Source organism: Sturnira hondurensis, unplaced genomic scaffold (assembly GCF_014824575.4).
Source record: "Sturnira hondurensis isolate 20B ecotype Veracruz unplaced genomic scaffold, ASM1482457v3 Scaffold0014953, whole genome shotgun sequence".
NCBI lineage: Eukaryota > Metazoa > Chordata > Mammalia > Chiroptera > Phyllostomidae > Sturnira > Sturnira hondurensis.
In genome coordinates this window covers 846,658-874,503 of record NW_028087584.1, presented here as the reverse complement: position 1 = coordinate 874,503, position 27,846 = coordinate 846,658, and the positions used below count along the sequence as shown (strand labels likewise).

The following is a 27,846-nucleotide window of genomic DNA, read 5'->3' as shown; positions in this document are numbered from 1 at the left end:
AGGACAGTTATATTTCTTCCTTTCCCATTTGTATACCTTTTATTTCCTTATCTTATTTTATTAGATAGGACTTTTGACATGATGTCAAAAAGGAGTGATGAAGAGGGGACAGCCTTGCTTTGTTCCTAATGTTAGCAAGAAAACTTTGACTATTTCACCCTTATGATGTTAGCCATAGAGTTTTTGTAGATGTCCTTTTCAAGCTGAGGAAGTTCCCCTCTATTCCTAGTTTATTGACAGTATTAGTAAGATCATGTGATTTTCTTATTTATCCCATTGGTTTGATGAATTAAATTAATATATTTTCAAATTTTGAACCAATCTTACATACCTGGGATAAATCCCCCTTGGTTATGGCATATAATCCTCTTTATAGAGTGTTGTATTCGATTTACTAATATTTTAAAAAGATTTTTAGATCTATGTTTATGAGAAATATGGGTCTGTGAGATCTTCATATAGTTTTGGTATTATGTTAATGCTGGCCTTACAAAATGAGTCAGGAAACATTTTCTCTGTGTCTATCTTCTGGAACAGATTGTAGCAAACTGGTAGAAACTCTTAACTGTTTAGTAGAATTCACCAGTGAATTTATCTGGGCCTGGTGATTTCTGATTTGAAGAATATTAATTAATAAATAAATATTCCATTTATATAGAAGATATATACCTATTCAGATTGTCTTTTTCTTGTTGTGTCAGTTTGTCAGATTGTGTGTTTCAAGGGAATAGTTCATTTCATCTAGATTATCAAAGTAGTGGCCATAGAGTTGTTTGTAGGTATTCCTTTATTAGTCTCTTAAACATGGGATATATAATTATGTCACCTCTTTTATTTTTTATATTAGTCATTTGTGGCAATCTCTCTTATTTTCTTAAATAACGTGACTAGAAATTGTTCATTACATTGATCTTTTGAAAGTATCAACTTTTGTTTTCTTCATTTTTCTCTAATAATTTCTTGTTTTCCATTACATTAGTTGATTCTGCTTTAATTTTATTATTTCTTATCTTTATTTAATTTAATTTGCTCTTATTCTTCTAGTTTTCTATGACAGATTAGAATATTGATTTTATAGATCTCTTCTTTTTCTATATGTATATATTTAATGCTATAAACCTCCCTCTGTACTGTTTTTGTTGCATACCACACATTTGGAAAAAATTATATTTTAATTGTTACTTGTTTAACATATTTTAAATTTTTTCCTGAGTTTTCTTTTTTGACCCAATTGTTTAATTTCCAAGTATTTGGAGATTTTCCAGCTGTCTTTCTGTTATTGATTCCTAGTTTAAGATATTCTGTGGTCTGATAGCACACATTGTAAGATTTCTACTGTTGTTTGTTGAGGCTTGTTTTATGGCCCATAATGTGATTTATTTTGGGTAATGTACTGTGTGAGCTTGAGAATAATGTATATTTTGCTGTTATTGGATGAAGTAGTTGATACATATCAATTATATTTAGTTGACTAATGGTTCCATAGAGTTTAATTGTGTCCTGGCTGGCTTTCTTACTGCTGTATCTATCTCTTGTTGATAGCGTATTGACCTCTCTAATTGTAAAGTGGATTCATCTATTTCTCTTTGGAGTTGTGCCAGTCTATGCCTCCTTAAAAACTTTTTCTTCTGTATGTCGTTGACCTAGAATTTTCAATATATACTTTAGCTAATTCCTGTCACATTTAAATAACATAATAGTATAATACTTCACCGTTAGTACAGGTATGTTATTATAACAATATTCCCAGTTCCTCCCTCTTGTTCCTTATAATTTGTTGCCATTAATGACACTCATGCAGAAGCATATATACTACAAACATACATAATTGAATATATTGTTACTATTATTATTTAAACAAACTGTTATCTATTTGATCAATTAAAATAATAAAAATAATTTAAAAAATTTACCTTAATTTCTTTATTCTCTCATGCTCTTCCTTTTTTAATGTAAATCTAAGTTTCTGACATATTTCCCTTTTCTTTATAGAACTCTATGAAACACTTTTTGCAAAGCTGGTATACTGGCATCAAACTCTCTCAATGTTTGTTTGAGAAAGTTTTTATTTCTCCTTTACATTTGAAGTATAATTTCACAGGGTACTAAATTCTAGTTCAGTGGGTTGTTTTCTCTCAACACTAAATATTTCACTCCATTCTCTTTTTGCTTGAATGTTTTCTGAAGAGTGGTTGGATTTATATTTTTCTATGTATGTATTTGTAATTGTTGCTCATGTACAGTTGTCTCCATTTTCCCACCACCACTTTCTCCCTCAACCTATCCCCACCTCCCACCCCCAATCCTTCCCTTCTTTGGCTTTGTCAATGGGCCCTTTATACAGGTTCCTTAATGCCACTTTGCCTTCTTTCCCCTGTTACCCTCCTCTCCCCCACACCTCTGGTTACTGTCAATTTGTTCTTTATTTCAATGTCTGTGCTTATATTTTGTTTGCTTGTTTGTTTTGTTGATTAGGTTCCACCTATAGGTGAGATCACATGGTATTTGTCTTTTACTACCTGGCTTACTTCATTTAGCATAATGCTCTCCAGTTCCATCGATGCTGTTGGGAAGGGTGGGAATTCCTTCTTGCTTTTTGTTGCATAGTATTCCATTGTGTAAATGTACCATAGTTTTTTGATCCACTAATTTACTGATAGGTATCTAAGTTGCTTCCAAAACTTGGCTATTGTAAATTGGGTGCATAGGTTCTTTTGAATTGGTGTTTCAGGATTCTTAGCATATAATCCCAGCAGTGAAATTGCTGGGTCAAAATCAGTTCCATTTTTAGTTTTTTGAGGAAATTCTATAGTGTTTTTCACAGTGATTGCACCAGTCTGAATTTCCACCAACATTGTACTAGGGTTCACGTTCTCCACAATCTTGCCAGCACTTATTGTTTGTTGATCTGTTTATGATGGCCATTGTGACCAGTGTGAAGTGGTATGTCATTGTGGTTTTAATTTGCATTTCTCTGATGGCTCTTGATGTTGAACATCCTTTCAATATCTCTGGGCCCTCTGTGTGTCTTTTTTGGAGAAGTGCCTGTTAGGTCCTTTGTTAAATTTTCAGCTGGATTGTTTGTCTTCTTGGAGTGGAGTTGTGTGAGCTCTTTATGTATTTTGGAAATCAAACCCTTGTCCAAGATATCATTTGCAAATATATTTTCCATGTGGTTGGTTCCCTTTTCATTTTGCTGATGTTTTCTTCAGCCATGCAGAAACTTTTATTTGGTTAAGTCCCATTTGTTTATTCTTTCCTTTATGTCTCTTGCTCTAGGGCACATATTGGTGAAAATATTGCTGCATGGAATATTTGAGTTTTTCCTGTCTGTGTTCTTCTGAAGGATTTTTATGTTATCACAACGTATATTTAAGTCTTTTATCCACCTTGAATTTATTTTTGTGTTAAGTTGGTGATTGAGCTTTATGTTTTTGCATGTAGCTGTCCAGGTTTCCCAACACCATTTGTTGAAGAGACTCCATTTTATGCTTCTGTCCCCTTTGTCAAATATTAATTGACAATATAGACTTGGGTTTATTTCTCAGCTCTCTATTCTGCTCCATTTATCTATATGTCTGTTCTTATGCCAGTACCAGAGTGTTTTGATTTCAGTGGCCTTGTAATATAGTTTGATGTCAGGTATAGTGATCTCTCCTAATTTGTTATTCTTTCTCAAAATTGCTGAGACTATTCAGGGTTGTTTATGGTTCCATATACATTTTTGAAATGTTTGTTCTATATATGTGATATATGTCATTGATATTTTAATAGGGATTGCATTGAATGTATAAATTGCTTTTGGTAGTATGGATATTTTTGTGATGTTAATTCTTCTAATCCATGAACGTGGTATACTTATATTTATTTGTGTCTTTCTTAATTTCTTTCTTCAGAGTTGTGTAGTTTTCTACACAAAGATAAAGGTCTTTTATCTCCTTGATTAGGTTAATTCCTAGATACTTTATTTTTCTTGTTCCTATAGCAAATGAGATTTTTTATTTTGATTTCTGTTTCTAATATTTCATTGTATGTATACAACAATGCCTTTGATTTCTGAATAATGGCTCTGCATCCACTTATTTGCCAAATTCACTTATTAGGTAGAGTAGGTTTTGGTGGAGTCTATAGGGTTTTCTATGTGTACTAATCATATCATCTGCAAACAATGACAGTTTTACTTCTTCCTTTACAATTTGGATGTATTTTATTTCTTCTTGGTCTGAATGCTGTGGCTAGGACTTCCAAGACTATGTTGAATATAAGTGGTGAAAGCAGACATCCTTGTCTTATTCCTCATCTTAGTGGGAAAGCTTTTAGTTTTTGCCTGATGAGTATGATGTTGACTGCAGGTTTTTTGTATATGGCTTTTGTTATATTGAAGTATGCTCTCTGTATTCCCACTTTGGTGAGTGTTTTTATCATTAATGGATGTTGTACCTTATCAAATGCTTTTTCCACATCTATTCATATGGTCATGTAATTTTTGTCTTTCCTATTCTTTATGTGATGTATTATATTTACTGATTTGCAAACATTGTATTTTCCTTGCACCCAAAGGTAAATCCCACTTGATCCTGGAGTAGGGTCTTTTTAATGTATTGCTGGATATAACTTACTAACATTTTGTTGAGGATTTTAACATCTATGGTCATCAGCAATATTGGTCTTTAGTTTTCTTTCTTTGTTGTGTCTTTGTCTGGTTTGGGGATTAGGATGATACTGACCTCACAAAAAGAGTTGGGGGGTTTTCCCTCTTCTTAGGTTTTTTAGAATAGTCTGAGAATGATAGGGGTTAGCTTTTCCTTAAATATTTTGTAAAATTCTCCTGTGAAACTGTCTGGCCCAGGTCTTTTGTTTGAGGGGAGTTTTTTGATTACTGCTTCAATTTCACCAGCTGTTAATCAGTCTGTTCAGGCTTTCTTCTTCTTTTTCATTCACTTTTGGAAGATTATATTTTTGTAGAAATTTGTCCATTTCACCTAGCTTTTCAAATTTCTTGGCATATAGTTCTTCATAGTAATTTCTTAAAATCCTTTATATTTCTGTGGTATCAGTTGTAACTTTTCCTATTTCATTTCTGATTTTTTTTATTTGGATCTTCTCCCATTTTTTTTCTTGATGAATCTGATTAAGGGCTTGCTGATTTTGTTTATATTGTCAAAGAACCAGCTCCTGGATTTACTGGTATTTTGAAATGTTCTTTTAGCCTGTATGTTGTTTAATTCTGCTCTGATGTTGATTATTTCCTTCCTTCTACTCACTCTAGGCTTTGTGTGTTGTTGAGAGTGGTTTCTTTTAATTCTTAGCTTTATTCCTCTATTGGTAAGGTGATTTTCTCACTGGTTTCTTTCAAGATTTTCTCCTTCTCTTATTTCCTTTACTTTAAATATGATATGCCTACATGGATTTTCTTGGTATGTTATCTGAGCTTCTTGGACCTATGGTTTAGTTTTTTAAAATTAATTTGAGGAAGTTCTCAGTAATTACTTCTTCAATATTTCTTTTGTTTCTTTCTTCTCCTTCTGGTATTCCCATTACAGCATTCTTATACCTTTCGTGCTAACTCATAGTTCTTAGATATGTTATTTTCTCAGTTATTTTTCTCTTCATTGGTTTGGAGGTTTCTTAGAGGGCCAAGATTCTCTCCTCAGCCATGTTCGATCTACTAATAAGCCCGTCAAAGGCATTCTTCATTACTCTGAGAGTTTTTTTTTAATCTCTAGCATTTTTGATTCCTTATTAGAGTTTCCATCTCTCTGTTTACTTTATCCATCTGTTCTCACATATTTTCCATTAGATACCTTAGCATATTATTCATAGTTGTTTTATATTCCCACAGTGATAAATTCAGCATTTCTGGCATATCTTACTCTGGTTCTGAAACTTGCTCAATCTCTTCTAACTGTATTTTTTTTATTTTAGTATGCCTTGCAATTTTGTGTTGAAAAGCGTATACAGTGGCCCTGGCTGATATGGCTCAGTGGATTGAGTGCCAGCCTGCAAACCAAAGTGTTGCTGGTTGGATTTCCAGTCAGGGCACACACCTGGGTTGGGGTCCAGGTCCATAGTTGGGGTAGCGTGAGAAGCAACCATACACTGTTGTTTCTCTCCCTCTTTTTCTCCTTCCCTTCCTCTCGCTCTAAAAATAAATAAATAAATAAAATCTTTTTTTTTTTTTAGTGTATACAATGTACTGGATACAAGAACTCTGATAATTACACTTTTAGTGGCATAGGTTTGGGAAAAAGGATAGTGTCCTGTAGTTCTATAATTAGGTCTCAGTCTTTCAGTGAGTCTGTCTCCTTGAGCAGTGAACCTCACAAATGGTTCTCAAATTTTTCTTCCCCAGATGTATTGTATTTTTTGGACCATAAGACGCATCTAGGTTTTAGAGTAGGAAAAAAGCATTTTGAAGCAAAAATGTGGTAAATATTTAATAACATAAATAACATAATATTTCACCAATGTAAATGTAAGGCTACATTTAGACTATAAGATGCACCCCCCTTTTCCTCCCAAATTGGGGGGGTGCATCTTATAGTCCAAAAAATATATTAATAGGATGGCTAGTGTAGGCTAGAGTTGGGTGTTTTCTTTCCCTAAATTAGTGACAGTCCAATAAAAAAAATAAAACAGTAGTTTAGGTTCTGGTAAAATGGTCTCTTGAGGGAGTCCTCAAGAAGAACAGAGTACTCTTCAGGTATTGCAAATTTGTTGCTTTCTTCCACCTTGTGCTGGATGCACAAGGCAATTTTTCTGTGTTCTCCATTGTGATAATGATAAACCTGGTGGCGCTCCTGGAGGCAATACTCACAAAAGTGTGCCCCTCACCATGAGAGGTCTCCCTGGACTTTTTTCCTCTTCAGACTTGTCCACATTGAGCTTCCAACAATTAGTAAGTTGAAGTTTAACTTTTACTAACTTCAACTGGTGCCTCCTCTGCGCCAGGTGCCAGGGACCTGGGCCAGGTCTGCCACAGACTCTTTGGGAGCCAAGGGCTGGCAGCAAGGTCCTTAGGAGAGAGCCGGGTCATCAGCTCCCTCCCTACCTGCTGGGAGCAGTTTGAAAAATACCAGGAGAGACCTGTTTGCTTGAAGTGTCAGAGACAGGAATGGGCACCAGGAAGCAAACAAGGGGGATTTGATCACCCATGGAGTCTGTGGTCACCGACTTGGGAGAATTGAGAGTTGCCCTTACATTCCCCTGTAGCACTGGGAAAGGTCTGAGCCCAAGCCTATGGGACCAGGGAAGCCTGGCCAGGTGTACGCATGTCTGCACCCTAGCCCACGGTGGTGACTCCCAGGGAAAGAGTGCTCTAAAGAGGACCTGGATTCCCTTGGTGGGGAGCTGGGGAGACGCACCAGACTGGTTCTTGGGAGAATGCTTGTGAGACTCACTGAGTACAAGGAAAAGGGAGAAAGGCCACACCAATTGCCCCTCAGCCTGCTGCTGCCAGTGAGGCCAGAAAACCCGGTTTGGCCAGCTGGAAACCAACGAGAGGTGTTTTTTGTTTGTTTGTTTGTTTGTTTTAAGTAATCTTTTGGTTTTTTAGCCTTATTATTGTTTTATCTTTCAATACCTTTTTCTTCTCTTTATTTCTTTCTTGTTTTATTCCTTCTTCCTTTCTTTCCAAACTTACCACAAACTTTTCCTCCCTTCTGGTGCCTTCCCCACCCCCAACAAGTGAGACAAAAAACTTGGAACTGTGAAAAGACCAGAGTTGGACCCAAAGAGGGGGCATCCCAACAGTAGAGACAGAGAGACAAATTTTGCTTTGCTATAGCAGAGAAACTACAAGTTACTGCATATTTGTATTATTATTATTTGTCATTATTCTTACCTCTTTTATTTTAATAGTATCTTTGTATTCCTCCTCTTTCTGTATAGTCTTCTTTGCCTTGGCTGGTTATATTGTATCATTTGACAGGTTTCCCCTGTCCTCTCATTCATAGTGTATTGCTAATTTACTGTCCCTCACTCCATCTGTGCTCCATTAGCACACTATTGAAAGTCCAATACTCCCTATTCTTGGTATCTCATAGATTCTGTCATATGATTGTTGCTCTAATATTATTGTAAATAATAGCTGTTCCATACTATTGTAAATACTACACAACACCCCTCCCAGATCTTAGGCCAGTTCATTGTTTCCTGAACTATGACACTGTAGTGGTTAACTCTATTCTCTCTCACACTACACCTATTTACCATCCTTTATTCTCACCTTACCTCAGAATCTGACCTCCCACAACCTCACTGCTTTCTAGATCCAACTCACAAACCTTCCCTCCTCAACAGAGCCTTATCTTCTTTCCATCCTTTCCAAAAAGTGGCTAGTTGGGTTGAAGATTATGGTTATCACTATACATACCCAAAGGATCTCCTATCTCTTCTCTACCAGCTGCTACTGTAAATATCATAGAATACTCTCCTGCTGTCATAAACCATTTTGCCTTCCCCTCCAACTGATCACACACAAAAAAAGAGTAGGTGGAAGTGGTGAACACCAGGATATCCAAGGGAAGAGGAAACCCAACAACAAAGGAACCACCAACAGATAACAACAGAAGAAGGTGAAGGAGAGAGTGGAAACCAAACAAACCTCAATCCAAGACCTATTTCGAAATACAACTAAACAGTGGAGAAACTATCCAGTTGCAAACAACTGAACAAGAGCAAAAGAGAATCCTCAAAACCCTGTACACGCAGAAGAACTAGCTTCCACGTCAATCATATCTACCACCTTGCCCTTAAGACCTATGATAGCATTTTGCAAACTAACTAGATGCCCCAGCATATTTCTTTCATGCTGAATTAACTTGAGTCTTAAACTTAGTTACTATTTTGATTGTCCAGAAATCCTGCAAGCTCAGCTGTAGTTACATGCATTTTCTTGAAAAAAATTTTTGAAAAGCACTGACCTGTACATTTCTTGTTTAATTTGAATAGATTTCAGTATTGTTGTTTTTTGGTGTTTCTGGGTCAATTCAGACTAATATAACAAGCTATCATTGACTAGGTGGCTTTAAACAGTAGAAATTTATTTCTCACAATTCTGAAGGCTGGGAAGTCTGAAATCATGGTCCCAGCAGCTTTGGTGTCTGCTGAGAACAGAATTCCAAATCTGGAATTGGAATTCTGTTCCAATTGTAATCATGACCTAAACACCTCCCAACCTAATTCAATCACAATGGGGGTTAGGGTCTCAACATATGAAGTTAGTGAAGACTCAAATATTTAGTCCATAGCATGGTGAAAAGATGAAAAAAATCAGTATTTGTACACAAAAATTATTAATTTTCATATTAAAACATTAAGCCCATAGCAGTTATTTTAGGGGAAAGGTGTCCTATTAATTACTTTGCTCTTGATTTGGGGATTTAGTTTACAGAAATTGCACTTCAAATTTTATTTTCTTTATTTTTTAATTGAATTTATTGGGGTTGTATTGGTTCACAAAATCATACAGGTTTCAAGTACATAATTCAACAAAACATCATCTGCACACGCATTGTGTGCCTACCATGCCAAGCAAAGTCTCTTTCTGTACCCATTTTCCCCCCAGCCCCCTGCCTATCCCCAGCTCCATTTTCCTCTGGCTATTACCACACTGATGTCTGTGTCTATGTGTTATGTATATGCTTTTATTTCTCAATTTTCTTTCATTCAGACCCCAACCCACCTCTCCTCTGACTCCTGTCAGTCTGTTCCATGTATCCATGCCTCTGTTCCTATTCTGTTTGTCAGTTCATTATGTTTATTAGATTCCACATACAAGTGAGACTGGGTGGTATTTCTTTTTCTGACTGGCTTATTTCATTTAGTATAATAATCTCCAGGTCCATCCATGCTGTCATAAAAGTTAAGATTTTTTTTATGGACATATAATATTCCATTGTGCAAACAGCTTTTATAATATATAATATTTATAACATATAATATTCCAATGTGCAACAGCTTTTTTAATCCACTTATGTACTGATAGGTACTTGAGCTGCTTCCAAATCTTGGTTATTGTAAGTAAAACTGCAAAGAACATAGGGATGCATATATTCTCTTGAATTACTTTTTGGTTTCTTTGGATATAACTGCAACCTTTTGGTATATGGGACAATGCTGCAACCAACTGAGCCACCTGGCCTGGGATGCCCATTTTTTAATTGTCTTTGTCTTTTGTTGCTTGTCCTTGTGTTGAGTAGAATAAGTTCTTTATATATTTTGGAAACCAACACTTTATCTGATATAGAATTGACAAATAACGTGCTCCCATTCAGTGGGTTTCCTTTTCATTTTGTTGATGGTTTCTTTTCCTATGGGAAAAATGCTTGAATTTGATGTAGTCCAATTTATTTTTTCCTTATTTGCCTTCCCTGAAGTGGTATTAGCAAAAATATTGCTACTAGAAATGTCTGAAACTTTACTACTTATGTTTTCTTCTGGGAGTTTATGGTTTCAAATCTTACATTTAAGAATTTAATCCGTTTTATGTTTATTCTTGCATGTGGTGTTAGTTGGTAGTATAGTTTCTTTTCTGTTTTCTTTTTTTGCATGTGTCTGTCCAGTTTTCCCAACACTTTTTATTGAAGAAACTGTATTTTCCCCTTTGTATGTTCTTGCCTTCTTTGTCAAATATTTATTGAACATATGGGTGTGAGTTTATTTCTCTTCTCTGTTTTGTTTAATTGATCTATATGCCTGTTCTTGTGCCAGTACCACATTGTTTTGACTATTATGGCCTTGTAGTATACTTTGATACCAAATAGTGTGATACCTATAATTTTGTTTCTTTTTCTCAAGATTGCTGAGGCTATTTGAGATCTTTTGTGGTTCCATATATATTTTTGGAATATTTGTTTTAAATATTCAGAGATATGCCATTGGTATTTTAATAAGAATTGCATTGAAACGGTAGATTGTTTTGGGCAGTATGGCCATTTAATGATTTTAATTTTTCCTAACCATAGTTATAATATATGCTTCCACTTATTTGTATTTTCCTAAATTCTTTCTTCAGTATCTAAAAATTTTCTGAGTACAGATCTTTTACCTTCTTAGTTTATTCTTATTCTTAAGTATCTCTCTCTTTTTTTATTGCAATGGTAAATGGGATTGTTTTCTTAAATTTCTGTTTCTGATTGTTTATTATTGGTGTATAAAAATGCCACCAATTTTTAAATATTAATTTTGTATCCCACTACTTTGCCAAATTTATTGATTAGATCTAGTAGATTTTTTGTTTTCTTTAGGGCTTTCTATGTATAATATCATGTAACTTGCAAATAATAACAGTTTTACTTCATCCTTTACAATTTAGATGCCTTTTATTTCTTGGTCTGATCACTGTGGCTAGGACTTCCAATACTGTGTTGAATACAAGTGGTGAAAGCAGACATTCTTGTCTTGTTTCCTTCCCTTAGGGAAAATGCTTTTAGTTTTTGCCCATTGAGTACAATGTTGGCTGTAGGTTTGTCATGTGTGACCTTTATTATGGTGAAGTATGATCCCTCTGTTAATACTTTGCTGAGAGTTTTTAATTATAAATGGGTACTGGATTTTATCAAATGCTTTTTCTGCTTCTACATGATCTGTTGTATGATCATATGATTTTTATTCTTGGTTTTGTTTATATGTTGTATCATGTTTATTGATTTGCAAATGTTTCACTAATCTTGCATTGCCAGAATAAATCCTACTTGATCATGGTGTATTATGCTTTTAATGTATTATTTGATCTGATTTACTGATATTCTGTTGAGCATTTTAGTATCTGTGCTCATCAGGGATATTGACCTCTAAGTTTCTTTCTTGGTATTATCTTTATCTGGTTTTTTAGTTAAGATATTGCAGGGCTCGCTTCCTCTTGAATTTTTTCGAATAGTTCAAGAAGAATAAGTGTTAGTTCTTCCTTGAATGTTTGACAAGATTTGCCTGTGAATCCATCTGGTCTGAGACTTCTGTTTGTTGGGACTTTTTAAAATTACTGCTTTAATTTCAGTAGTTGTAATTGGTCTATTCAGGTTTTCTGATTTTTCTTCATTCAGTTTGGAAGATTGCAAGTTTCTAGGATTCTATCTGTTTCAGCAAGTTGTCCAATTTGCTGGCATGTAGTTATTCATAGTATTTTCTTGCAATTTCTATTGTGTCACTTGTAAGTTCTATTTTGTTATTGATTGTATTTATTTGGGTCCTCTTACTTTCTTCATAAGCCTGGTTTAAGGTTTGTCAATCTTATCTTTTCAAAGAAGCAGCTCTTGGTTTTATTATCTTTTGTGGGTTTTTTAAAACTCTATTTCATTTATTTCTGCTCTGATATTTATTATTTCTTTTCTTTTCCTTACTCTGGGGTTTGTTTTTCTTTTTCTAGTTGTTTTAGGTGTAGGGTTAGATTGTTTATTTGATATTTTTCTTGCTTCTTGATGTAATCCTGTAATGCTATGAAGATTCCTTCAGGCCTGTTTTCTATGTATCCCATAGATATTGGTTTGTTGTGTGTTCATTTTCATTTGTTCCCAGGTAACTTTTGACTTCTTCCTTGATATCGTTGTTAACCCTTTCCTTGGTTAATAACATATTTTATAGCCTCCAGGTGTTTGCATGTTTTTCAGTTATTTTATTTTTATTTTTTCATTTTAAGTTTTTTTAAATTGTTGTTCAAGTACAATTGTCTCCACTTTCCCTCCACTACTCCCAGCCATCCCAGCCATCCCCATTTCCTACCCTTGATCCTACCCCTCTTTGGTTTTGTCCATGTGTCCTTTATACATGTTCCTGAAAACCCCTCCTTCTTTCCTCCCATTACCCCCTCCCACCTCCCCTCTGGCTGTCAGTTTGTTCTTAATTTCAATGTCTCTGGTTATATTTTGCTTCTTTGTATATTTTGTTGACTAGGTTTTACTTATAGGTGAGATCATATGGTACTTGTCTTTTCACCGCCTGACTTATTTCACTTAGCATAATGCCCTCTAGTTCTATCCATGCTGTCGCAAGGATAGAAACTCCTTCTTTGTTTCTGATGAATTACTTTATTGTCATTGACTTCTAGTTTTGGTCAGAGAAGATGCTTGCTATAGTTTCAATATTCTTGAATTTATTCTTATTTTGTGTCCTAATATGTGGTCTGTCTTTGAGAATGTTTCATGTGCACTTAAAAGGAATGTATATTTTGCTGCTTTGGGATGAAGTGTCTTGTAAATATCAATTAAATCAAACCAATCCAGTGTGTCATTTAAGGTCACTGTTGCCTTGCTGTTTTTGTCCCCAAAATCTATCTATTGATGTCAGTGGGGTGTTAATTCCCCTACTATAACTGTATTGCTGTCAATCTCCCCCTTAATATCCACCAAGATATTTTTTATATATTTAAGTTCTCCTATGTTGGGTGCATATATTTTCACAAGTGTTACATCCTCCTGTTGGATCAATCTCTGAAGTATTATGTAGTGATAATACGTTTTCTCTCTCAGTGGCCTTTGTTTTGAAGTCTATCTGTCTGTTATAAGTATTGCTATTCCAGCTTTTTTTCCATTTCCATTGCATGGAATATTTTTTCCTTCACTTTCAGTCTGTATCTTTTGTTCTGAATATGGTCTCTTGTAGACAGCATATGTATGGGTTATGTCTTTTTATTCATTCAGCTACCCTATTACTTTTGATTGAAGAATTTAAACCATTTACATTTTAGGTTATTATTGATAGGTACTTATTTATTGCCAATTTATTCATTGTATCCATGTTCCTCTATCTTTATCTCTTCTTTTTCTTAAAACATGTCTTTAAACATTTCTTGTAATACTGGTTTGGTGGAATAAACTCCATTAGCCTTTTTTTCCTTTGGTCTGAGAAGTTCTTATTTTGCCTTTAATTTCAAATGATTGCCTTGCTGAGTAAGTGGCCTTGGTTGCAGGTCCTTGCTCTTCACCACTTTAAGTATTTTATGCCAATCCCTTTGGTCTGAAGTGTTTCTGTTGAGAGATCAGCTGACAGCCTACAGGAACTCCTTTGTAGGTAACTAACTCTCTCTTGCTGCCTTTATGATTCTCCTTTTGTCTTTAACCTTTGCCATTTTAATTAACACGTGTATTGGTGTGGGTCTCCTTAGGTTCATCTTGATTGGGACTCTGTGCATCCTGAACTTGTGTGCTTTTTCCCTTTACTGTATTAAGGAAGTTTTCATCTGCCATTTCTTCAAACAGTTTCTCTATCTCTTGCTCATTCTCTTCTCTTTCTGACCCCTAGGATGTGAATGTTGTTATGCTTGATGTTGTCCCAGAGAACCTTTAAACTTTCCCATTTAAAAAAAATCTCTTTTCTTTTGGACCCTCTGCTTGGGTGCTTACTGTTATCTTGTTCTGTAAGTCACTATTTCAATCCAGCTTCATCTAAGCTGCTGTTGATTCTTTCTAATGTATTTGTCATTTCATATATTATTCATTTCTGACTGGTTTCTTTTTGTGGCTTCTGTATCCTTTTTAATGCTTACTATATTTTCATTTAAGTTCTCACTGAGATCACACATTCTTCCCCTAAGGTCCTTGAGTCTCCTCATAACCACTGTTTTCAATTCTGCATCTGGTATCTTGGTTGCTTCCATTTCATTTCATTCTTTTTCTGGGGATTTCTTTATCTTTTTTTATTTTGGGCACTTTCATCTCCTCATTTTGTCTGTGTATTAGATAGATATGTTATGTTTCCCAACCCTGTTATGATGGTTTTATGATGTACGTGTTTTGTTGGGGTCAGTGGCACAGTCTTCTAGATCACCTTAAGCTCAGTGCTCCAGGGAAGTTTCTTGTGGTTATGTGTACTCTCCTTTTGTATTTGTGTCTTGAATGCTTTTGGTCCTTTTGTGGATGGAATTAACCCTTCAGGCTGGCTGACTATAAAGATAGTCCTCAATCACTATGTATGAGTCACTGTGCAGGGACTGCCCCTCACCCCCATGGTCAAGTTGTTCTCAGCAGTGTATGGTGCCTGCTGCAAACCCACTTTGGGTGTGCTGGTTATGTGGCTAATTGGGTGGAGCTCTGTTGTGGTCTGAATCCCACTCCTGGTTGTGTTTGTTCTGGGTTCACTTGGGTGGTATTCAGGTACACCGTGATGTCAGACATTAGTAACTTGCCTTGGGCTGCTTGTCTAGAGCTACCACACTGTTCACTGTTTGTGGCTGTGTCTACTGGGCCTGGGTGTGCCTGGGAGGGTCCAACCTGTGTATGGGTCAGCTACTGCCACCTTAGAAGTGGGTATAAATCTACAAAATATCTGAGGCTTTCTGAGGTTCACTTATACCTGTCAGCTATACCACTTCCCACAGAGGAAGCTTCAGAGCTTTCCAAAGAAAAACTGTAGAGTGGGCCCAGCTGGCTGCTATGCACAGCCCCTTCCATAGGTTACAAGCCAGTAGGATAGGGCGACTGGGGTTGGGAGGACAGGGTTAGTGGTTTCCTACTTGGGTTGTATATCATCAGGCATTCAGTGAGGGTAAAATAGTCCCTACTCCAGAGCCAAACCACTGAGTCTCTGCCAGAGTCTCCAACTCTATCTCCCACAGGAGGAATACACTTCAGGTTTTAGGTTCAGGTTGTGTGTAGCCAGCTGTTTCCTCTGCAAGCCCAACTGGCAGAGCCACCATGGCTCAGGAGGACATATCAAAAAGTCTCGCATTGAGGGTGGTGCCAGCTCAGGGGTGGAGCCAAGCACCCTCAGGGGTGGAGCCAAGCACTTCATCCCTGACCCAGACAATAGCCTCCTGGAGAGACTCATTCCAAATGTCGCAGCTCTGAGCAGCACACTCTTTACCCTCCAAGAACTGAGTTCAGCCTGGCAGGACCACAAGAACTTAGAAGGGGTGATTCAAATAGTCTCTTGTTGCAGGTGTTATTGGCATGTCTGTACAGTGGAGGCAGGCAGCTTCCCCTTTCCAAGATAGCACAGGCTGAGATTGCAGGAAAGATAGGAGCTCCCTCACCTCGCCCCTGTGCTGTAGCCACTCAACCCAGCAACTGCCTGTCTGATTCTCAGACAAAAGGCTTCCTGGGAAATACTCTGAAAGTCCCAGCTCTGCACAGCACTATGGTCCCCCTGTGCTACTGAGCTCAGCAGGGTGGAGTCATACAGTGGCAGGGCAGGCCCAGTGATTCAATGTGTAGAAGAGGGCATGCTGGCTGTGCATTGGAGGTAGGGAAGAATGTCCCCTTACCAAAGCCTCAGAAAAAGAGCACCCTCAAAGGTGCCTGCTGGGTGCATCCAGCAGTTCCCTCTGCAGGACCTAAGCACAGCGGACTGGTGTTATCAGTGGCTGAAGGATCAGGCAGTACACTCCCCAGGCTGGTGCTGTAACAATAGGAGTGTTCAACACTGGGAAAGTGATATCTGACTCTCTAGCAATTTCCTTTCTCTCCCAGGTGGACTGAACCCCTACTGATTTTCTCCACCAGATGCAATGTGGGTTCCTATTCCTGTCTCTTTTGCCCTAGGTTTGGAATCCCTGCATGGGATTGAGATACCTTGCTACCAGGGAGAGTTACCCCTTCAGTTTGTCAGTTACCACATGTTTCTGGGGACCAGCTCTTTCCCCTCCTCCTCCCTTCTTCCCACTTTCTATGTGGCTCTTTCTGTAAATCATCGGTTATAGTCATATTTCAGTTCAGCTAGCCTACAGTTGTTATTCAGATTGATTGCTCTATAATTTAGATGTAAATGTGGTTTTGTGCCAGGAGCAGGTGAGTGTGTCTGTTGCCTAATCTGCTGATATCTTCAAATCTAAATTTTTTTTTCAATGGATGAGAAATGTAGCAAATACTGTATTACTTTTTCTTTAAAAAACTATTTTTCTTTGTAATCTCAAATAGTGTTTTTGTTACATTTTAGTATCCAGATCACCTTCCTCCAACTAAAATAGCTCTTCCTTTTTTTCTTCTCAAAATTTGGGCTGAGATTTTAATTTGAAGGTAGGTTTTTTGTAATAGACCTGGACTTATCACTAGACAGTCCTCTGATTACATAAATATTTAATAGTACTTCAAGATCTATTCTTTTGAGTAAGATGACCTGACCTTATCCATTTGTAGTCTCTTCAAAATACTGAGATTCCAGAAAGAATTGAAAACATGAAGGGTTCAGATCTCAGCAGCATAAGCACTTAAATATGTATTTAATTTGTTAAACATGTATAGCATTCTGTTTTGATAAAAATTGATGCGAAGTGGTAGCTGAATCATTCAGTAACTTATATACTGAGTTTATGAGGGCCATATCCTCAAGAACTTGTTATATTTAGGATCATGTTTTTTTAATATATATGTCAACATACACATTTGTTATCATTTTGAGGATCTAAATTTAATTTGATTTGGCATCTTGATTTCTGGGGACCACTAGGAGATAAAAATAGTTACAAGTGGTTTCTATCTATTGCAGTATTTAAATGGTTATTTGGGTACTCTGAAGAGAAGGTATTGAGACTGATCTATTTATGGTACAGTGCAATTACAACTAGCACCAAACCTAACACTGTTTAACTTTCCACATACTAGTTTGATTTGTCTTGACCCAAGATTCTCAGCAAGCAGGTGCATTGAAATTATTGGAAAACACTGACTTGAAATTAGGATAGATATTTAAAACTTATGTGCAGGAAGTACTCTGGCATATTCAACAGGTTACTGAGAAGCCTAGCAAAACAAATCCAGGAAAAGAATTAGTAAGTGCCAATTATATAAATAACAAGAAGATTTTGTTAGATATTAACCAGTAAGATTCATTGGTGTTGAACAAAAAACGTGTCAAACATACTGCAACACTAACAGTTCAATAATATGAGGAAATCAGAAAAACAGCTAAAAGTTTTAAAGCTAGACAAAAGATTGACAAATTGCCTCTGAATATAGTGTCATCCCAACATAAAAACTGAGTGTTCCAAAAATCAGTATTTGCTTTTTAAGGAAAGGGAACATGCCATTTATCCTAGTCATTAAAACTGTGACCAGTGATAAAGGGGCCTGGACCTCAAGGCACTTTTTATCAAAAATTCTTGATATGACTTTAGAGAAAATCACTTCTTCCTATTGAATTTTCCTTCTCTTTCCTCAACACCGCACCTATACAAGGTATATTCAGATTGGTTATATAAAGCTTTACTGTTGCATTTGAATAATCATGACCTGTAGTAAATGTGTTTGTACAACATGGGCTGACTCAGAAATGAAAATGTGCGTGTGAAATTTCCCAAGGTTTTTAAATTGAGAATTGATCTAGAAATTAACCAAATTAACTAAATTCATTTGTTATTGATGCAGACACCAGCCCGCAGTGTCCGAGTCATTATGGATGAAATGAGACATTCACACGGACTAACAAGTCCGGTGGAGGAAAAGGGACAGCATGGCTTTTCTCTCAAGGGGAGCACAAAGCCACGGCCCTTGCAGTGACCAGCCTTTATTGGGTTTCTAGGCACATTACATGATGATCCCATTTACTATGCACAGGTTGCTTTAGGTGGTTTCCTTTTACCGAAAACAAAGGAGAGGATGCTGGTAATCACATCACACAAGAGGGATATTTGCAAATGAAAAAGCAAAAGCAGTTGAACCAGTTACACTGGTCCTTGGAAGATTTAGCATGGTTTTTAGGAAGTTACGTTGCAGTAAATGTTTGCCACTGGGGGCTGGGCCCACGCCACACAGAATGGTCTCTTGCATGTTGTTAAATCAACTAAATAATGTATTCATTTATCTGCCTTTCTCCCTCCTTCTCTACCTCCCTTCCTATCACTGTTCCTCCTGTACATTTATGTATCCATCCATCTACCTATCCACCCTTCCATCTTACTGTACCTCTGTCAATCCAAACAAGTATTTATTGAGCATTTTATGTGCTCACTTTATGTGCACCAGCCATTGTTCCAGGTGCATTAAGGGGAAACAAGGTATACTGCTGTGACCCTGAAGAATTTATATTTTGGGGGTTAACACAAGCCAAAAATAACTTATATGTAATCAATAAGTTGTTTTTATTAAAGATGATTGTATGCTCTAAAGCAGCTGTCCCCAACTTTTTGGCATCAGGGACTGGTTTTGTGGAAGATGATTTTTCCATGAACCAAGGTTGGGGTTTCTCTATGATTCCAATGCACTACATTCAAGCTCAGATCCTGCTATGTGGCCCGGTTCCTAAGAGGCTTGGACAGGTACCAGTCTGTGACTTGGAGGTTGGGCCCCTGCTCTAAAGCATTTATTGTGTTTATGAACTGATTCTGGTTTACAAACTATTACTGGTCTGTGACGAGTGTAGAAATTTAGAATAAGCATTTAGAAATTCATTTTTATTATCTGTTTCTTAAAGTACTGATTTGCAGTGGATTAGAAAGTAAAACACAAAACAAAATGTAACTGTCCTTTACCACAAATAGTGTGAAGATCACTACAAGACCATTTGCTCAGATCTACTATAACAATGACTAAATAATTTTTAAAAATAGGAATAATGTAACAGGAAGAAAATGAACATTTATTCAGTGTCTCTGAATGTTGAGTACTTTATTCATTAAATAACTGCAGAAACGTTCGATCTCACTCAAATCACCTTCATCTAACTGCTGGATCTGAGTTGACCTCCTAACAGAGTTTGCCTCTGAGTCTCCTGCAGCACCTGCTCTATGTGTGGTGCTCTCACTTCCATACTGTGCTCTAATTAATAGTCTTTAGGTGACAAGAATAGTTTTTTTCTTTTATTTGATATGTTTTTGCTTCCCAATATGTCTTTCTTTCCTTGTCAGTCAGGTTGGATGTGAGAATTTGATTTGTCAACTCTCCAGTTGCTTTTCTGTGAGGAGTAACAGGCCCGACCTGTCTTCTCTGGGAATGTATATACAACTCACTAAACTTAGTCTCGTTTATTGTCAGGCCTGAACCTGATGCTTGCTTATTTATAAAGGACAGTATTTAAGTATTAGAATTATTTCAGATTCATTAATTTTCAAGTTCACATTTATGTTTGTAACTAGAACAAGCTATAGGTCTCTGCTTTTGGCTTGAGCCCACCTTTAGAACTGATGCACATTAAGACACCGTATCTTTGTTTTTCCTTGATACAAAATGGGCATTTTCAACCTTTTTGTTATTACTTAAGGTCAGTGACAAATGAAGCCAGAATCAGGGATCTAATTTCTTAGGGCCAGTTTCTGTATTCTGTTCCCTATCAAAATTGGTCAGAACTGGGAGCACACAAAGGGGTTTGGATAAATAAGTGAAAATCTTGCCCTGGTGATGATTAAAAATTGAACAGTTCCAGTTTTTTTTTTTAAATTGAACTATAATACCAGATTACATTTGTGGTAGGGTGTCTGTATGTCACAGGAGTAATGCCATCACTCTCATATTCTAGGTGGGCCTCTTGGGAAGAACTGGATCAGGAAAGAGTACTTTATTATCAGCTCTTTTGAGACTGCTGAACACAGAAGGAGAAATCCAAATAGATGGTGTGTCTTGGGATTCGGTGACTTTGCAACAGTGGAGGAAAGCCTTTGGAGTTATACCACAGGTAAGCTGGAAAGACTTCACTAGGGGGAAAAGCAACTAAATACAATTTTACTATTATATGATGCTTACACTGAAGAAATTCACATTTTCCTGAAATATAAATTCATTACATATTACTGTCCATTTTGTGCAATGGAATTTTTTCATTAGGAGAAAAACTATCTCTAAAAGTTTTGAATTCTCTGACATCCTGTTATTGAAATATTAATAGTTTTGATAGCCTGTCCCAGAAGACACAATCTATAGTGAGAACATGGGGCTTTTGTTTTCATCAGTTTATTTTTTCCTGCTTCAGTGGTTTGAGTTCCAAGTTAGCAATCACAGCAGGTTAAGAAATACTTTGCAATTTATAAAAGATGCTTTTGAAATAACAAACACTTTGAAGCATGAGGTAGTGGAATAGAAAATTTAAAGTGTAATGATTGCTTTTTTGTTCTTTACATAAGAATGAATCATGTCAGATTAATCTGTAGCTATTTTTTAAATGCCAGTCCTTGGTTTGTGTTACAGAAGATCACTAGCTTCACGGGCTTAATATGGTTTTGTGGTATTATGCAAGAGGGCTGCTTATATGTGAGAAAAATAGCCACAGTTCCATTGTTAAATGATCCAAATGGAAACCAGTGAATGTCTTTAATGTGAGAAAATCTGAAAGGCATGAGCTATATATATCTGCTAGTATTTGCTCCCATCTCTATGGATATAGTTACTGTTTTAATAATCATTTTGTCCTCTTTGTTCTAAAGGATACTAAATCCATTCCACTACCATGGTACTCACAATTATCTACTTTTAACAGAAAAGTAAAATGTTAAGAGCATCTCCCAGGAGATTTACTATAAATCTAGCCTAAGAAAAAGCTTTATTTTTTGATAGATCACCCTTGTGAACATTTGCTTCTTTCAGCTAATGAAGCACTAAATATTGTGACTGCCAAACTGATGCCTTTAATTCATTTGTCTAGACTTTGATGTGTTGCCAGACACAATCCTGGTTGAACTTTGAAAAATAATATTGTTTCTTGAGAAAGAAAAAAGGATTGTCAGATGGTTTAAAGATAAACTCTAGGGCTACTGGTATCCCAAGGTGATATCATTAGGCAAAATGACAGTGTTGAAGAACACAGAATAGAATCTGGTTATCTCAGAAGAGTTGCTGTTCAGTCGACTCTGAGTTTTCTGATCCCATTTCTTAACTACGATTATGAAGCTTTTGTCTCCTTGTTATTATTCACAAAAACCGGCCCATTAGAATAAGCAAAGTTCTAAATAAATAATTTCTGTTTCACCTGGAATCCTTTAGTCTATCTGCCATGTGATACAGAAGCTTTTGTTTTATCATGTGTTCTATTTAGGAACCCAAATATGCAAGACCTGGAGGAAAACCGAGTGGGCCAGAGTTATGAAAATTCTTCATTTTACCTTTCTGACAAACATGAGTCTTCCAAACTTTGCTTTATTTCATTTTCTCTCTTCTATGCCTTCAAGCTTTTTGTAAAGTAAACAAGAAATACTCTACGATATGCCATTAAAAATGTGTGATCATGATAAGAGAAATGCTTCTCATGGTACATGTTTATGACCCTGGTTTCTGAGACTGTCTCTGAGAGCCACAAGAATGTCTATAGATAGAATGTACTATGTCCCCTACAGTGACATCTTGAAACAATTCAGTGAATACTCAAGAAAAAGAGAAAGAGGACAAACTCTTTATACCTTTTTAACATCCAAATCAAGAGATGCTTTTACTGAAAATTAAAATTATTTAATTTTTATCCTTTCCGGGAGTTTAACCTTAAAGAAGAAGTAGAAGAAGGCAAAGGGAATTAAAAACTCTATGAGAACTTTTTTTTGCTTTTCTTTTTCTTCCTTTCATTTTTCTGACCTTGCAAGAGCTTAGTTCCCCCCAAGATCTCTGACATTGAGACATCAGAGATTTCTGGGTCAATTAGATGCTTGTTTTCAGACACAGGAAACAGGAATTTTGAACAAGAAACTTTCCCTCTCTGTCAGTGATCCTGAGACATCAGCCGTGGAGTCACAGATGTTAGTTTTGGCAAGTTCTTGCAGTATTGTTTTGTTTTGTGCTCTGTACTTTCCTCCTATAGCTAGAATGTAATCTTGAAGGATGCACCAGCCCGGGAAACAGGTCATTGTGTATGTTTCAAGGTGGGGTCTTCCTTACTTTACCTATGAGCTCTGAGGGCCTTAAGAGGAGACAGTGAGGGCTAGAGTCAGATCCCCATGGGCTTAGGCAATTTGAACACTGAGACTTAAAATTGTTAATTAGCCTTGAAATTTGTTAAGCACTTAATTCATAAAAAAACAGAAAAATAATTTTTAAATGTATTTTCAAAGCTTCAGTTACAAGTGTGAAAGGCTACAAAGCTATTCTGAGGCAATGACTAGGCCTACTTTGGCAAAGAGAGACTTTCTGATCTGAAACTAATCCATGCCCACATATGACTTTGACCACTAAATTGGAATGTCTTTTGCTGTAAGGGATACTAAAAAAGGCCAACTCATGTATCTGTAGACATGAACAATGAAGTTGGGAGTGCAACAGTTCTCATTCTGTTTAACAATGATTCACACTTTAATAATTAGTTATTAAACTCCTTCTATATGCTTAAATAAGTACTATAGATTCAATAGTTATGTTAGTGGTATTCAGCTCCCTGTCCAACCTATTAGCTTCCAGTGAGAGGTTTAAAATTACATTCATTGCCATAATTCAGAGAACAAAAGAAGAAACAAAAAGGATAGATTAAACATATGTAAATAAGTGTAGTCATGGGTCAAGGCACTGGCTAGTCAGGGAAGTGCTGTTGTTGATTCTGGGGGAATCCAGCCCCATCATGTCACTGTAGCCTTTCTTTCTTTTCTACTCCCACTGCTGTGTTTTTCTCTTCATCTTCTTTGCATCTCTCCATTATATGTTGCACACAAATTAAACCTTTTAAGGCAACATTCCAATTTTGTGATTTGCCACTTGGGAACTCCTTTCACTGAATAGATCCAGATTCTTCTGCTTGTGGTTGGGTCCCTGATAATCAGGTCCCAACCTAACCTTTCCAGAAAGATCCACCAATCTTCTCACCCAGGCACTTTTATGATTCAGTCCAACTGTGCCATTAAAGATACCATACCTTTCTCTCTCATTTTCTCTGTTCATGCACTTTCTCTGTCTGAGACAATCTTCCTTCACCATAGTCACTTTGTCATCACAAATGTTAAACTCTGCCAGGTGGTCTTTTCTGACCCACTTTCTTACCCCCATTAACCTTGACTCTAACCCCAGTGCTCCACTCCCATACCTCAGTCCCCAATGGGATGTATAACTGTGCTTATAAATCTCTCCTGGCACTTCTCTATGCCTTATCGTAGAATTATCTGTGTATTTCTTTAATTTTCACTCAGTATTGTAAATACTTTGCAGACATTTTACTTAAAGAAGCAGGATTTAAACACAAAATCACCACCAATCAGAGGAGGCTGGCAGAAATGCTAAATAAAACAGATTTTTTTACCTTACTAATTTTTGTATCTCTTAATATAGCATATAACACAATAGCTTTTATTGTAGGAATTCAATATACATCATTTCATGCTGAGTCACTAAGTGCTTATGTCTTTTACAAGAAACCAGTTCTACTTGTATCCAGATTTTACTAGCTGTGTACTCTTAGGCAAGTTATTCAATTTCTCTGAGCCTTAGTTTCCTTGTCTATAAAATGGGTATACTGATAGTAACTCCTTAATTGGGTTTTTGTGTGGATTAAATAAGTAAAGTAATCAGTAATATACTTAGTCTACTCCCTGTCATGTAGTAACTACAATACACTGGGTTGTGGTGGTTGTTATCATTTATAGTTCCTTAAGGACAAGGTATCATGTCCGCCTTATCTTTGTATTGAATTGGAGGTGGATGCTATAGGAATAAACAAATAGGTATGGATAGTTTCACAAAGAAGGTGATAATTAAAGTGGTCCATAAATTTTGTAGGTTTTAGAGAGGTTTGGGGCAGGGAGTTGTGGAAAGGATATTCCAGGACCTCTGGCAGGGATATTATGTGTAAGCACAGAGATGGGAACTAGAAAAAGTTGGGAAGCAAAGGAAAGAGAGTGCCCTGTGTTAGTATTTGAAGAAAGAGGGAAAGACTTGACAAGTGAAGAATGGGTTGACTCTATCAAAATGGTAGTAGAATGGGGACAACGCTGGCAGCGTGAGGACAATAGACTCCAACAGGGAGATGGGTGGGAGCTGTACTGTGATAAAAATAATAAAGAGGACAGTGGATTCCCAAATTCAAAGGAGAGGAGAAAAATAACTAGTATGGTTATCAGTACAATACAATATTAGTATTTCTGAGCCTAAAAACTTGGCATCTTTGATAATTTGGTCAGACCTAGAAAACATTTTTTATGCTATCTCTGAAAAAGTATATACTAAAAAGTTGTCTTATAAAAGGTTTTAAAGCATTAAATGACTTTACAGGAAATAATAATTTGAACATCTTACATGTAATCATTTATATACAAATAAATGGTATGCATATGCACATTAACATTGTAAAATTATTCTCTATTTGTTATAAACCTTCAACATTTTTTACTAACAAATATTTTATTCACCTTATTCTCATTAACAGGTGTTTTTAAAAGCAAAGCAATACTCATTTTTAAACATTCTAAAATTTAGTCTTACATTCTTGATTTGTTCAAACTGGATGGATTTCTATTTTACAGATTCAACTTATAATAAAGTTTTGCAGACATTTCCAAAAGACAAGATCACAGTAACTGTGATCAGAGTACTTATAAGCATTTGGGCCACATTTTAATAGAACTGAACATGATATAAATACATATGCATATTAATATATATACATATTAATGTATATGTGTGTTTTAGTTATATGAAAAATAATACAGTAATTAATAAATAACACTACAAAAATAAACTGTGTTTTCCATACTCAGAACTATAAACCTACTCTTGTCCCACCTGGTATAAATTCTGAGTCCAAACAAAAAAGCACTTAATCCTTAAGGATAGGAGTCATTTCTCTGACTAATTTAATTTATTCTACATTTAGTTATCACAGAATCCAAATTGCTGTTTTTGTTTTTTCCTTGATATCTAAAGGCTAAACCATACTGCATACTGCAGTGATATATAAACAGCTCTGGACACTCCTGAGCACTCCATGACTTGAGACTTGGCTGTCTCAAGTCAGCTTCAAGAAGGAGATTAGTCAGGAAATGAACAATGGTGCTCTCTTTATTTTCCTTTGAGTCCCCAAAATTGCTCTTTATACTATACATAAATGACCTTAAATATCAAATATTTGCACATCCTAGTTTTGCTATTCAGTAAACAGTCTCTTAAAAGATGGTCATCATGATTTATAGTTTCAGATGTGTGTGTGTGTGTGTGTGTGTGTGTTTTGCTATAGGGTCAGTCTGACTGTGTTACCTAACCTCTCAGGGCCTTAGCTATTTCATTTGTAAGCCAGGAAAAAGGATGTAGGTAACCTTCAAACACATCTCAGCTTTACATATGAGTTTATGAAAACTTCAAACAGTTTAGACAACTACTGGCACCCATGGACGCAAGAGAGTGCCAGATACTATTTGTAAGATAGAAATAGAATATGTAGTTTAATTGTTTGAAATTGATATTTTATTGAACAAGTTAATTCAATTAGTTTTTCTATAAAATTAAAGGGTTTCCCTTACTGGTGTGGCCCAGTTGGTCGGGCATCATTCTGCAAAGAAAAAGGCCACAGGTTCAATACCTAGTGAGGGCATGTGCCTAGGTTGCAGGTTCAATCCCCGGTTGGGGCGCATGTGAGAGACAACCAATGAATATTTCCCTCACATCAATGTTTCATTCTATTTCTTTCTCCCTTCTGTTCCATCTTGCTAAAAATAAAATAAATAAAATCTTTAAAAAAATGAAATAAAATTAAAGCATTACTTTAAAGCTAAATGATAAACTGTAAACAAAAGGCCTACAGAGTTTCTGAATGGTATCAAATATATCTAAAACTGTTGGATGTCTAATTTCAGCAAACAGCTTTCTTCCTTCATAATTTTTAATATGCCTATTTGAAATAAAATTAATTATACATATATAACTATACATTTGATAAATATTATATATGTTATTAGGCCATTAGAAAAAGTTGGGCATACTATTTCCCAAGAAATTATATATAGAGATAAAAAATTTAATGGGCTGTTAGTATTATTTCTTTAAACACTGTGGGTTATAGTAGTTATTCTTACCAAAGGAATAAAAATAATATATACTGAACTCTACATTTTCATATTTTTACTTTTTATCTTCACATCAGGCCATTTATTCAATCAGAAAACATTTATCGAGCTTTTACTATATACAAAACCTGTGAGTTAATAATACAGTACACAGCAAAGTTATGGTGTGGAAAAGATGAACATTATGAAAATGCTCACAAATGCATATGCAATTTTAACATTCACTATAAGCTGTGACAGTAAAGCACTGTTATTATATTGAGAGACCTTATTTGATTTTGAGGATTTGAAAGATGCCAATTAGAGGAAGTGACATCCACTCTGAGACCTGAAAGATGTAGTTGGCCATGGGAAGACTGTAGGGGATGAGATTCCAAGAGAAGGAGAATAGAATGTGTGAATAAAGTGAGGAAGAAAAAGAAAGACATGTAGTTGGAATGCAAAGGGGAGGGGTGTGGAGAAGGGCACTAAATGAGCCAGAAGGAGTGGAAGGGGCTAAATCATGTAGGATTTGTCAACCATCTTAAGTATCTTACATTTTCCCTGAGTGCAATGAAAAGCCACTGAAGATTTTTCAAAAGGTTAATAACGTAATCCAATTTATATATAGTGATTGCTTTGTTTGCTAAATTAGAGTGAACTGGAAGAGAGGCAAGAATGAAGGAGAAAGGTCAATTAGAAGATTTGCAGTGTTCCAAAAAGAGCTATTGATGGCTTGAACTATGTGATAGCAGTAGAGATAGAAGACAAATGGATTTGAGATATATTTTGGGAAAACAATTCACAGGACTGATGATTGATTCCCTTTGGGAGGATTAGGAAGAAAGGTAAGTCATGAATTACTCCCAAGTTTTTTTAGGAAATGAAGGAGCCATATAGTGAAATTGAAAGCCTACAAGTATAGTAGATTTGAGGAGAAAGACAGCATTTCCCATTTTATAGTGAGGGCACTGAGGCTCAGAGAGCTTGGGTTTTAATTTCCAGATATATCTATCAGGTCAGAGCTATATTACTATACCATATTC

General features: G+C 36.1%; 1 protein-coding gene across 1 annotated transcript in view; it reads left to right on the top strand.

The window, feature by feature from the left end:
• Positions 1-27,846, top strand: part of CFTR (CF transmembrane conductance regulator) — a 214,666-nt gene that overhangs the window by 168,844 nt on the left and 17,976 nt on the right. The window contains exon 23 of the mRNA XM_037064209.1: positions 20,383-20,538. Within this exon, the coding sequence (XP_036920104.1) occupies positions 20,383-20,538 (156 nt within the window). The remainder of the gene's footprint in view (positions 1-20,382; positions 20,539-27,846) is intronic.